At 44.0% G+C, this 13,871-nt stretch overlaps 1 protein-coding gene across 1 annotated transcript in view; it reads left to right on the forward strand.

The window, feature by feature from the left end:
- Positions 1-13,871, forward strand: part of LOC135508102 (bridge-like lipid transfer protein family member 1) — a 124,472-nt gene that overhangs the window by 93,109 nt on the left and 17,492 nt on the right. The window contains 8 exon segments of the mRNA XM_064928051.1: positions 1,226-1,406; positions 7,922-8,111; positions 8,600-8,761; positions 8,906-9,042; positions 9,216-9,414; positions 9,524-9,590; positions 9,592-9,725; positions 9,946-10,122. Of these exon segments, the coding sequence (XP_064784123.1) occupies positions 1,226-1,406; positions 7,922-8,111; positions 8,600-8,761; positions 8,906-9,042; positions 9,216-9,414; positions 9,524-9,590; positions 9,592-9,725; positions 9,946-10,122 (1,247 nt within the window).

A 13,871-nucleotide genomic window follows, 5' to 3' on the forward strand; every position in this document is an offset into this window, starting at 1 on the left:
ATTATACCTGCAGGCTTTAAGTTAACCCCCTTGAGTCAATGTCCGTGCCCTTCACAGAAATCTAATTAGCATAATAAAAAATCTCTATCAAAATCCATCTATTTAAGCTAGAGATATGCATGGGCTGCATCTCAATCCACCACACCTGCGGTGGAAGGTCTCTCATGGTTTGTCAGACCATGAGACATCCTGAAAATCAGTCTTCTCACGAAAACGTCTGTAGCGTCTTAACTGTTTGGCCTAAAAAACTAATATGACCAATCTATGGAAAGATGAGACTCACGAACAGGATGATATTCTCTGGTATCCTCTATAATGCCCACCAGCCTCACAAGCTCGTCTGTTATCCTCTATGATGCCCTCCCCCCCACACACACACACCTTTTGCCTTCAGAACAGCCTCAATCCATCAGGATTTGGACTGTACAAAGTGTCAAAAGTGTTCCACAGGGATGCTGGCCCATGTTCACTCCAATGCTTCCCACAGTTGTGTCATGTTGGCTGGATGTCCTTTGGGTGTTGGACCATTCTTGATATACACGGGAAACAGTTTAGTTTGAAAAACCCAGCAGTGTTGCACACAAACCGGTGCGCCTGGTACCTACTACCATACCCTGTTCAAAAGCACTTAAATATTTGGTCTTGCCCATTCACCCTATGAATGGCACACACACAATCCATGTCTATTGTCTCAAGGCTTAAAAATCTTTCTTTAACCTGTCTCCTACACTGATTGAAGTGAATTTAGCTAGTGACATCAATTAGGGATCATATCTTTCAATTGGGTTGACCTGGTCAGTCTACGACATAGATAGTGCAGGTACTCATAATGTTTTGTATACTCAGTGTATATGAAAGTAGTTTAGAGACTTTTTTTGTGTGTACAGTTTTAAAAAATATATAATTTCATGATTGATGTGATATCTCTCAGGTATTGGACAGCCACTTTAAAACAAACTTCCCATTGATTGATTATTTTTATTGTTTTTCCATTTATGAATCTGTTATTTAAGGTCAAATTCAATGTTTCATCAAATAATATTTGTTTATCCCTAACGGGGTCATACAATTCAAGATCAAATAGCCAAATGATCCTTGGTATGACCATCTTAAAACCATTCCATATGTTAGCTTAGTATCCCCCTCCCCCTCCTCCCGGGTAAGACTCTTAAGGATTAAGTGTTACAAAAGTTTCTAGAAAGCTATTTATCCTTCTGTACTGTAGGAGTTGTGACCGCAGCTCCAGGAGTCTGGACCAGGAGTCTCCACCCAAGAAGAAGAAGCTCCAGCCCACTTACACCTCAACCACCCACCTCCTGGCCGGGAAGAAGGTGCCTTCCTCTCTGCAGACCAAATCCAGTGACCTGGAGACCACTGTCTTTTACATTCCGGGAGTGGATGTCAAGGTCAGTTAATTTGCTTTCACTCCATTACTGTTATCCTATCTATAGCATGGTATAAATAATGTGTTTAAACGATGACCCATCAATATGATTCATTAAATGGTGGGAACTATATTGCCATTGATGATTTTAAGAGTTAAACTATTCTGATACGTAACTATTTAGGGATATAATGTTTCCCCATACGCATCGGATCCTGATTCAAATGTTTAAAATACAAGATCATCGTTCCGCTGGACCCCAAACTAATCCAAATATAGTTTGCACCGATCAGAAAATCAATTAAACATTCTGAACCGGTTCACTTTTTTTCTACCTTCCGAAAATACTGTACCTCAACTTTTGTGACAACTGATACATCCTCTCCTTTAGCATCGAACTAAGCATGTAACTGCATTGACAGTAGATCATTTATCTGCAAGTCATTTTGCATGGCGAACAACCCCAGGCAATATCAGTAGCCTAGTAAAATGCGCACTGTCAAACTGGGCACACCCTCATCTTCATCAACGGGGCCGACATGGAGACGGTCAAAAAGTTCCTCGACATACACATCTTCAACAAGCTGAAATGGTCAAACCACACAGACATGTATGTATGCGCATGACTCAACACTATACATGTCAGCTACAACAGCGACTGAAATGACTGCAACATTTAACAAAGAATTGTAGTTAGTTTCAGATTGGGTGGCAAGGAATGTTAATCCTAAATATTTCTAAACTAAAAGCATTGTATTTTGGACAAATCATTCACTGAACCCTAAAGCTCAACTAAATCTTGTAATAAATAATGTGGGAATTGAGCAAGTTGAGATGACTAAACTGCTTGGAGTAACCCTGGATTGTAAACTGTCATGGTCAAAATATATTGATACAACAGTAGCTAAGATCTGGAGAAGTATGTCCATAATAATGTGCTGCTTTGCCTTAACAGCACTATCAACAAGGCAGGTCCTACAGGCCCTAGGTTTGTCACACCTGGACTACTGGTCAGTCGTGTTGTCAAGTGCCACAACAAAGGACTTGGCTCAGAGCAGGGAAGCACGGCTGGCCCTTGATGTACACAGAGAGCTAATATTAATAATATGCATGTCAATCTCTCCTGGCTCAAAGTGGAGGAGAGATTGACTTCATCGCTACTTGTATTTATGAGAGGTATTGACATGTTGAATGCACCGAGCTCTCTGTTTGAACTACTGGCACACAGGTTGGACACCCATATGTGGTAGTGGTGGAGTAGGGGCCTGAGGGCACACAGTGTGTTGTGAAATCAGTGAATGTATTGTGATGATTTTAAAATTGTATAAACTGCCTTCACGACAGCGACTATTCAACCTCAAGAGGCTGAGAAAATGTGGCCTGTCCCAAGGACCCTCAGTGTTCTACCGGAGCACAATCGAACACATACGGCAACTCCACCGCCGCTGACCACAAGGCACTACAGAGGGTGGTATGCTCAGCCGAACACACCATTGGGAGCACACTGCCTACCCTCCAGGACACCTACAACCAATGCTCCCTCTAAGCTCCCCCGGGATTGCGGCACAGAAGAAATATCAGCAAGTGCAGAGAAACACAACATTGAATTTCACTCAACATTCTAGAGTTTTCCCCGTTAGTTAACACTGAACGTTTCCTTCTTCTGTGGAAATTGGGATTGAATCAATGCAATATTAGCCACAATCAATGCAACATACCAAAACTAAACGAACTATGCAAGACTTAGTATGCAAAATTAACTATGCAAGAGATTTTGTTGTAGGCAGAACGCATCGGGGTTGGATTCTATTGCATTGACAGGCATGACTCAGGCCCATACACTACACAAATCGGTGCGCCATAACCAATCAAAGCTGCAGCAGGCCTATATGTAAATAGACCATTGCCATATATGGATCTGTGCCATTCACTTTGAACTTGACAACATCTATTCTTCCACGCCCAGAAACCTGCTCCTTTTACTCTCTGTACAAGAGAAACAAGTCTCTAACCGTTGCCGCTTGTTGTAGACCCCCCACCCCACCCCCCCCTCGGCCCCCAGTTGTGCCCTGGACACCATATGTGAATTGATTGCCCCCGAATATCTTCAGAGTACGTACTGTTAGGTGACCTGCTGGGACATGCTTAACACCCCGGCCGTCCTCCAATCTAAGCTAGATGCCCTCAATCTCACACAAATCATCAAGGAACCTACCAGGTACAACCCGAAATCTGTAACCATGGGCATCCTCTTAGATATCATCCTGACCAACCTGCCCTCTAAATACACCTCTGCTGTCTTCAACCAGGATCTCAGCGATCACTGCCTCATTGCCTGCGTGCGTACTGGGTCTGCGTTCAAACGACCACCCCTCATCACTATCACAAACTATCAAGCAGGCCTTTCTAATCAATCTGGCCCGGGTATTCTGGGAGGATATTGACCTCATCCCGTCAGAGGATCTTAAATAAGCATGCCCCGTTCAAAAAATGTAGAACCGAATATCCCCCGCGATATGCAACCTTTCATGGAAGTCAGGAACAAATATACTCAGTCAGTTAGGAAAGCTAAGGCTAGTTTTTTCAAAAATAAATTTGCTTTCTGTAAAACTAATTCCAAAAAGTTTGGGGAAACTGTCCATGGAGAATAAGAGCACCTCCCCCCAGCTGCCCACAGCACTGACGGTATCTACGATAATCTCGAATTTCAATTAGCATTTTTTCCATGGCTGGTCATGCTTTCCCTGCTTCTCCTTCACCCCAATCCAGACAGCTGATGTTCTGAAAGAACTGCAAAATCTGGATCCCTACAAATCAGCTGGGCTCGACAATCTGGACCCTCTATTTTTAACATTATCTGCCGAAATAGTTGCAACCCCTATTACTAGCCTGTTCAACCTCTCTTTCGTGTCAGCTGAGATCCCCAAAGATTGGAAAGCTGCTGCGGTCATCCCCCTCTTCAAAGGGAGAGACACTCTAGACCCAAACTGTTATAGACCTTTATCCATCCTGCCCTGCCTTTCTAAAATCTTCAAAAGCCAAGTTAATAAACAGATCACCGACCATTTCAAATCCCACCGTATCTTCTCCACTATGCAATCTGGTTTCTGAGCTGGTCATGGGAGCACCTCAGCCACGCTCAAGGTCCTAAATGATATCATAACTGCCATTTTTTAAAAACCTTTATTTAACTAGGCAAGTCAGTTAAGAACAAATTCTTATTTTCAATGACGGCCTAGGAACAGTGGGTTAACTGCCTGTTCAGGGGGCAGAACGACAGATTTGTACCTTGTCAGCTCGGGGGATTTGAACTTGCAACCTTCCGGTTACTAGTCCAACGCTCTAACCACTAGGCTACCCTGCCGTACTGCCGTTTTTCAGCCGTCTTCATCAACCTGGCCATGGCTTTCGACTCTGTCAAACACTGCATTCTTATCGGCAGACTCAGTAGCCTTGGCTTCTAAAAATGACTGCCTTGCCTGGTTCACCAACTACAACTTAGATAGAGTTCAGTGTGTCAAATCGGGGGGCCTGTTGTCGAGACTTCTGGCAGTTTCTATGGGGGTGCCACATGGTTCAATTCTCGGGTCAACTCTTTTCTCTGTATATATCAATGATGTCACTCTAGTCGCTGGTGAGTCTCTGATCCACCTCTACGCAGACGACACCATTCTGTATACATCTGGCCCTTCTTTGGACACTGCTAACAAACATCCAAGTGAACTTCAACGCCATACAACACTCCTTCCGTGGCCTCCAACTGCTTTTAAATGCAAGTAAAACTAAGTGTATGCTCTTCAACTGATTGCTGCCCGCATCCTCCCGCCCGACTAGCATCACTACTCTGGACGGTTCTGACGTAGAATATGTGGACAACTACAAATTACTAGGTGTCTGGTTAGACTGTAAACTCTCCTTTCAGACTCACATTAAGCATCTCATATCCAAAATTACATCTAGAATTGGCTTGCTATTTCACATCAAAGCCTTCTTCACTCATGCTGCTAAACATACCCTCGTAAAAACTGACTATCCTACCGATCCTTGACTTTGGCAAACACTCTACTCAGCAAACTGGATATAGTCTATCACCGTGCCATCTTTTTTATCACCAAAGCCCCATATTGGGGCGGGAGGTAGCCTAGTGGTTGGACTTGTAACCGAAAGGTTGCAAAAGCGAATCCCCAAGCTGACAAGGTAAAAATCTGTCGTTCTGCCCCTGAACAAGGCTGTTAACCCACTGTTCCTAGGCCGTTGTTGAAAATAAGAATTTGTTGTTAACTGACTTGCCTAGTTAAATAAAGGTTAAAAAAAATAATTAAATAAAAATATATTACCCACCACTGCGACCTGTATGCTCTCGTTGGCTGTCCCTCACTCATATCTGTCGCCAAGCCCACTGGTTCCAGGTCATCTATAGGAAAAGCCCCGCCTTATCTCAGCTCACTGGTCATCCTCAAAGCCAACACTTAATTTGGCCGCCTTTCCTTCCAGTTCTCTGCTGCCAATGACTGGAACGAATTTCAAAAATCTCTGAAACGGGAGTCTTATATCTCCCTCTCTAACTTTAAGCATCAGCTGTCTGTGAGCAACTTACCGATCACTGTACCTGTACATAGGCAATCTGTAAATAGCACACCTGACTACCTCTTCCCCATATTATTACTTACCCTCTTGCTCTTTTGCACCCCAGTATCTCTACTTGCACATCATCATCTGCACATCTATCACTCCAGTATTAATGCTAAATTGTAATTTTTTTCACCTCGGACCGATTTATTGCCTACCTCCCTACTCTTCTACATTTGCCCACAACGTACATAGATTTTTCTATTTTTCTTTTCTTTTGTGTTATTGACTGTACGTTTGTTCATGTGTAACTCTGTGGGGTTTTTTTGTTGCACTGTTTTGCTTTATCTTGGCCAGGTCGCAGTTGTAAATGAGAACTTACCTGGTTAAATAAATAAAAATTAAATGAATGGACTTATTTACAGCATGAGCGGTCCTGAGTAGATGCCCTTGTTTTGAGATCAAAGCGAGAGCTACATGTAGCGCGTGTGTGCTAGTTAGTGAGTTATTATCCCAGTTATAGATTATTTGTAGACAGCAATGGTGGACTGATTTGCTATTTGTCTTAAATGGGCAGTGTTGTATTTTGAGACAGGCTTGAATAAGCTAAGTAGCCAATTGGCACAGGGTAGAATAATTTGTCTGATTCTCTGTAATAATGGTATGGGAATAATGATGCATCAAACAACACAACAACATTTTCAGTCACCTCCTTGTCTAAAGGACAAGTGGATAAACAGGTTCATGTCAAGCCCTGCAGTCTCATGGAATGTAGGCCTAGCTTGAACACCACACATTGGCTGCAACTGTAGGCTGAACGACAGAACAGCTATTTCCATGTTAAAATGTTATGGGATGCGTTTTCTCCATTGTTTTTGATGGTAGACCACTCTGGTAGGCCTACATTATGATCAAATAGCCACAGTAGCCTACTTGACCACTTTTAAAACTAACTTAAAGTGGGTACAGCCTCAGTGTTCACAGTAAACGCACGGTGGAAGTTGCACAGAATTTTCCAAACGTTCAAATTTGCTCAGTCATGAAAGAAAATTGAGGTAACATTGCATACAACACCAGGTGTCGCAGGAAGGCCAAGAAGATCATTAGGGACCTGGGCCACAGCCTGTTTGCCCCACTTCCATCACTCAGACGTAGGTAGTACAGGACCAGTCTTGCTAATAGCTTCTACCTACCCCCAGACCATCAGGCTGCTGAATAGCCCACTTTAGTCATTTATCATGTTAAATAGCCACAACTACTCCAGGAAAACATTCCCCCACTATTAAACCACCGCCACCAGCCTGTACCATGGACACCAGGTAGGTAGGGCCATGGACTAATGCTGCTTAAGACAAATTCTGAGTCTGCCATCAGCATGATGCTACAGGAACTGGGATTCATTGAACGAGGCAAAGTTTTTCCACTCCTCAATTGTCCATTGTTGGTGATTGCGTGCCCACTTGAGCCGCCCACATCTTCTTGTTTTTAGCTCATAGGAGTAGAACCCAGTGTGGTCGTAGCCAATCCGTGACATGGATCTACAAGTTGTGCATTCCAAGATGCTGTTCTGCACACCACTGATGTATTGCGCCCACAGGACTGCCGCTGACTGGATGTTTTTTGTTTGTTGCACTATTCTTGAAAAACCCTAGACACTGTTTTGTGTGAAAAACACACACACACAAGACAAATCCGCTCAGACAGTTTCAGCTCATGAGCTCCATCAGCAACAGATTTAATTTAGAATGGAAAATGAATGTTTATGCAACTAATGTTAGTGCATCGAATCACATTGAACCGAATCTCACCGATTCGTTCCTCTAATCAGACCGCATCGTGCCGTTTCAAACTTCAACCTATCATTCCTGTATCGTATCGGAGCCCATGTATGTAGATACATATTAAATTGCCTTGAAAAGGAATGTTGCACATCCTTAGTAACCATTTTTCTATTTCCTCCAACCCCAGTTGCACTACAACTCCAAGACTATGAAGACTGAGTCCCCCAATGCCTCGCGAGGATCCTCCCTCCCCCGCACCCTCTCCAAAGAGTCCAAGCTGTATGGTATGAAAGATAGCGGCCCTCACAACCCTCCCAATGCTGCCCAAAGCAAGACTAACACGCTCCTTCCTCCCCCACCCCCACCTCTACCATCAGGTACTGAGAGCTCTCATTATTACTTGCATGCCCTTTCACCTTCTGTGTTGACCTACAGTAACGCGCCACATCTCCATCATGGCCATAGACATCCTCAATCAACCCACCCAATCAATGTAATGCATGCTTGTGTAGTCGTGTCCAAGGCTTTGATCTGTGAATGTTGAAGACGATTGGGATTTAGGTGTTGGGATGTTTTAAGAAGAATTAATTTAATAATTTTGTTTCAGACACGTAGTGGGTGGATAGATAAAGGGGCTGTTTTATTAAAAACTGTTATTCTCCAGATGAAAGAAAACATAAAAGGTGGAACCAGAAAGTTCTGTAAATGAAAGAACATTTGATAAGTTTGTCCCACTATGTGTTTCAGTCCATCACTAGTTAGGTGATGGGTCACACTAAACACAGCATATTGTAATTACCTATGTTGGTGTAAGTAGTGAAGCTTTGTGTGACCCTGTCAAACTCAGATCATGTGTCCTCTGCAGCCAAAGGCAAGGGTAGTGGTGGGGTGAAGACAGCCAAGCTGTATGCCTGGGTGGCCCTTCAGACCCTCCCAGAGGAGATGGTCATCAGCCCTTGTCTTCTGGACTTCCTGGAGAAAGCTTTGGAGACCATTCCAATCACCACTGTGGAAAGGAACTACACTGGTATGTAGGGTCATTTAATTGCAAATCCATCGCCTGTTTGCCGTGGGAGAGAGATGGTTAGAATGGGGTTGCTGGGCCTAAAGGACCAGCAACATACTAGACCGTTGCTCAAATCTGACCCTGTTTTGTCTGTGTGTGTCTCAGCTGTGAACTCCCAGGAGGAGGACATAGGCCAGTTTGAGCCAGTGGATCCCCTGGAGGAGTCCACCACCTCCCTGGTTTCCTCCACCTCTGCCTACTCCTCCTTCCCTGTGGACGTGGTGGTCTACGTGAGAGTACAGGTAAACTACCTCAAATTGCCCACCTTACTATGGCTCGCAAAGCTCATGTCACTCTGTTCGCCATTGTACAATATGAGTGTTTTAAATGAGTATGTTTTGCTGTCACAATGTCCAGACCCTGAGACCCCACACACAAATGAATAAAGTTTTATCATCTGACTCCATGTCTCTAGCCCTCTCAGATCCGCTTCAGCTGCTTGCCAATGTCCAGAGTAGAGTGTATGCTGAAATTGCCATCTCTAGACCTGGTATTCTCCTCTAATCGCGGTGAAATGGAGATCCCATCCAGCACCCAACCTACTGACAGCCCACACCCACCCTCCTCCACCCCCCCGAGCCAACACATCCTCAAACCGCCCCCTATGAAAGGAGGTATGGATAGCAATGCACCTGTAAAGCAACCTATAGATGTGTGAGTGGCTGCATTTCATTTTCTAAATCTATCTAGTCCATAATAACACCTCGTTGATCTAACCTCCAGGTCCCTCTCCATCTCTGGGTAGCCCTCTGGGCCGGACCCGTCACAGCAGCAGCCAGTCAGACCTCACCTCCCCCCAGCAACTCCTCAGGGCTCAGCTTCACCGCCTGCATGTCAGACTTCTCTCTCTACGTGTTCCACCCCTATGGTGCAGGGAAACAGAAGTCTGCCGTCACAGGGCTGCCCCCAGGCCCAGGACCTCTAGGTATGGAAAAGTGTGGTGAAAGTTTATCATCCTCAAAATGTATTCATATATTCTAAAGTCTATTTTTATTCCTGTGCATTATAATTGCAGTGCATTTCTACCAACCTCGCTGTACAGCATGCCTCATAGTGATACAGGGTTGTTCAGACTTCCATCCGTCAGTATGTAGCATTATAACAGCGCTATGAAGTCTCGTCTCATAACTGTTCTTTCCTTTAAGGTACAGTGGATGAGGAGCCGTCCTCTGTGACTGGGAGGAAGGATTCCCTCAGCATCAACCTGGAGTTTGTCAAGGTCAGCCTGTCCAGAATGAGACGCACCGGAGGACCCACCTTCATTGAGAGCTTTGTACCTGGCAAGGGAGGCAAGATGGACACCACCCTTATCAATATCTCAGGTGCTCCATCCGCTCTTGGAACAGGTTTTAATGGTTGGAAACAGTCAAATCTGAAAGAAGTCTTTGGTCTTCCAAATGGGAATGTTATGTATAGTAACGTCCCAAATTATTGGCACACTTAAGAGATGAGCAAAAAATTACTGTATTAAATAAATAATAGGGGTGTAATTGTTTCTTCAAACTCACTGTTCGGTCTGTATTGTGGTTTTGGGTCCACGGTTCGGATTTGGTACTGCGGGAAAATGAAATGCCAATACTTACTGTAGTACATTTTTGTTTTGGCAAAAGACATGAAACTAACCCAAAATAATATAAAACTGCTGTGTCTATTAATTGTCCAAACTCACTGCCGCTTTCCCACTCTATATTGCGCAATAATTTTCACAAATGCCTTGCTCTACGTCATTGGGGCGGCAGGGTAGCCTAGTGGTGTTGGACTAGTAACGGGAAGGTTGCAAGTTGAAATCCCCGAGCTGACAAGGTACAAATCTGTCGTTCTGCCCCTGAACAGGCAGTTAACCCACTGTTCCTAGGCCGTCATTGAAAATAAGAATGTGTTCTTAACTGACTTGCCTAGTTAAATAAAGGTCAAATAAAAATAATAAAAATTCCCAAACATTCCATGAATGTGTGAAAATGTGCTAGCTTGTTGCTAAAATGCTGTCAGTTCCACTTTAATTGAAAAGGTTTTTAGGAAAGTCTTTACATCTACCAAAAGACGGTTGTCATTGGCATCATCGCTAACAGCTACATAGTGGCAGACAAACACACACACAGACAGGGGCATTTCCACACTGTTGCCTTTTCAGAAAGTTGAAGGAAAATACAAATCACTTAAGCATTTTGTTCATGTCTTATTATCATCTTGGTCAAATTAATGAATGTTCTAATAAATTCAATACAGTTAGTTGATTTCCTACTAAGTTCAATACATTTTTTTCTTCTACTGGGAAGCGAAAATGTTCCCAAACTGGAGATTTAACGATGATGGAGGATCCTCCAATTCTGGTTTATCAACCCCACCATTCGCCTTGGTACAGAACTAGTTCCCGGCTGCGCCTCACAAAAGGATAGTTTGAAATGTGCAAATTAAGATTACTGTTTTGATTACAACTTGCGCATAGGCTCTAGTTGTTTTAATGGAATAGACTACAATGGGTTTTTTGCACAGATTTACTCTGCATACAATGCAGTGTAGGCATAGACTATAGGCTTAGTGTTTTTAATTTTGTAAATATATATATTTTTTATGTATTCATTTGGGTACACATTCGGTACTGTTACACCTGTAATAAATAATACAAATACTAAGCCATATTGTATGCTTAATATTATTTTATACTAATATAATATATAAAGATATTTTGTTTATAAGTAATAATCAAATAAAATTTCAAATAAAATTGTATTAGTCACATGGCCCAAATACAACAGGTGTAGTAGACCTTACAGTGAAATGCTTACTTACGAGCCACTAACCAACAATGCAGTTTAAAAAAATCTGGATAAGAATAAGAAATAAAAGTATCAAGTAATTAAGGAGCAGCAGTAGAATAACAATAGCAAGACTATATGCGGGGGGGGGGGTACTGGTATAGAGTCAAAGTGCAGGGGCACTGGTTAGTTGAGGTAATATGTACATGTAGGTAGAATTATAAAAGTGACTATGCATAGATGGTAACAGAGAGTAGCAGCGGTTTAAAATAGGGGGGGGGCAATGAAAATAGTCTGGAAAGCCATTTGATAAGATGTTCAGGAGTCTTATGGCTTGGAGATAGAAGCTGTTTAGAAGCCTCTTGGACTTAGACTTGGCGCTCCGGTACCGCTTGCCATGCGGTAGCAGAGAGAACAGTCTATGACTGGGGTGGCTGGGGTCTTTGACAATTTTTAGGGCCTTCCTCTGACACCGCCTGGTATAGAGGTCCTGGATGGCAGTGAGCTTGGCCCCAGTGATGTACTAGGCCATTCACACTACCTTCTGTAGTGCCTTGTGGTCAGAGGCAGAGCAGTTGCCATACCAGGCAGTGATGCAACCATGCTCTCGATGGTGCAGCTGTCGAACCTTTTGAGGATCTGAAGACCCATGCCAAATCTTTTCAGTCTCCTAAGGGGGAATAGGTTTTGTCGTGCCCTCTCCACGACTCTTGGTGTGCTTGGACCATGTTAGTTTGTTGGTGATGTGGACACCAAGGAACTTGAAGCTCTCAACCTGCTCCACTGCAGCCCCGTCCATGGGAATGGGGGCATGCTCGGTCCTGTTATTCCTGTTGTCCACAATCATCTCCTTTGTCTTGATCACGTTGAGGGAGAGGTTGTTGTCCTGGTACCACACGGCCAGGTCTCTGACCTCCTCCCTATAGGCTGTCTCGTCGGTGGTAAGGCCTACCACTGTTGTGTCGAATCAAATCACATTTTATTTGTCACATACACATGGTTAGCAGATGTTAATGCGAGTGTAGTGAAATGCTTGTGCTTCTAGTTCTGACCATGCAGTAATATCTAAGTAATCTAACCTAACAATTTCCCAACCACTACCTTTTACACACAAGTGTAAAGGAATGAACACGAATATGTACATAAAAATATGAATGAGTGATGGCCGAACGGCATAGGCAAGATGCAGTAGATGGTATAGAGTACAGTATATACATATGAGATGAGTAATGTAGGGTATGTAAACATAATATAAAGTGGCATTGTTTAAAGTGGCTAGTGATACATTTATTACATACATTTCTCCATTATTAAAGTGGCTAGAGTTGAGTCAGTATGTTGACAGTAGCCACTCAATGTTAGTGATGGCTGTTTAACAGTCTGATGGCCTTGAGATAGAAGCTGTTTTTCAGTCTCTTGGTCCCCGCTTTGATGCACCTGTACTGACCTCGCCTTCTGGATGATAGCGGGGTGAACAGGCAGTGGCTCGGGTGGTTGTTGTCCTTGATGATTTTTTTGGCCTTCCTGTGACATCGGATGGTGTAGGTGTCCTGGAGGGCAGATAGTTTGCACCCGGTGATGCGTTGTGCAGACCTCACTACCCTCTGGAGAGCCTTATGGTTATTGGCGGGGCAGCTGCCGTACCAGGGGGTGATACAGCCCGACAGGATGCTCTCGATTGTGCATCTATGAAAGTTTGTGTGTTTTTGGTGACGAGCTGAATTTCTTCAGCCTCCTGAGGTTGAAGAGGCGCTGCTGTGCCTTCTTCACCACGCTGTCTGTGTGGGTGGACCATTTCAATTTGTCTGTGATTTGTATGCTGAGGAACTTAAAACTTTCCACCCTCTCCACTACTGTCCCACCAATGTGGATAGGGGGCTGCTCCCTCTCCTGTTTCCTGAAGTCCACGATCATCTCCTTTGTTTTGTTGACATTGAGTGTGAGGTCATTGTCCTGACACCACACTCCGAGGGCTCTCACCTCCTCCCTGTAGACCGTCAAGTCATTTTTGGTAATCAAGCCTGCCATGGTAGTGTCTTCTGCAAACTTGATGATTGAGTTGGAGGCGTGCATGGCCACGCAGTCGTGGGTGAACAGGGAGTACAGGAGAGGGCTGAGAACGTACCCTTGTGGGGACCCAGTGTTGAGGATCAGCGGGCTGGAGATGTTGTTACCTACCCTCACCACCTGGGGGTGGCTCGTCAGGAAGTCCAAGACCCAGTTGCACAGGGCGGGGTCGAGACCCAGGGTCTCGAGCTTAATCACGAGTTTGGAGGGTACTATGGTGTTAAATGCTGAGCTGTAATCGATGAAAA

Source organism: Oncorhynchus masou, chromosome 21 (genome assembly GCF_036934945.1).
Source record: "Oncorhynchus masou masou isolate Uvic2021 chromosome 21, UVic_Omas_1.1, whole genome shotgun sequence".
Classification (NCBI taxonomy): domain Eukaryota; kingdom Metazoa; phylum Chordata; class Actinopteri; order Salmoniformes; family Salmonidae; genus Oncorhynchus; species Oncorhynchus masou.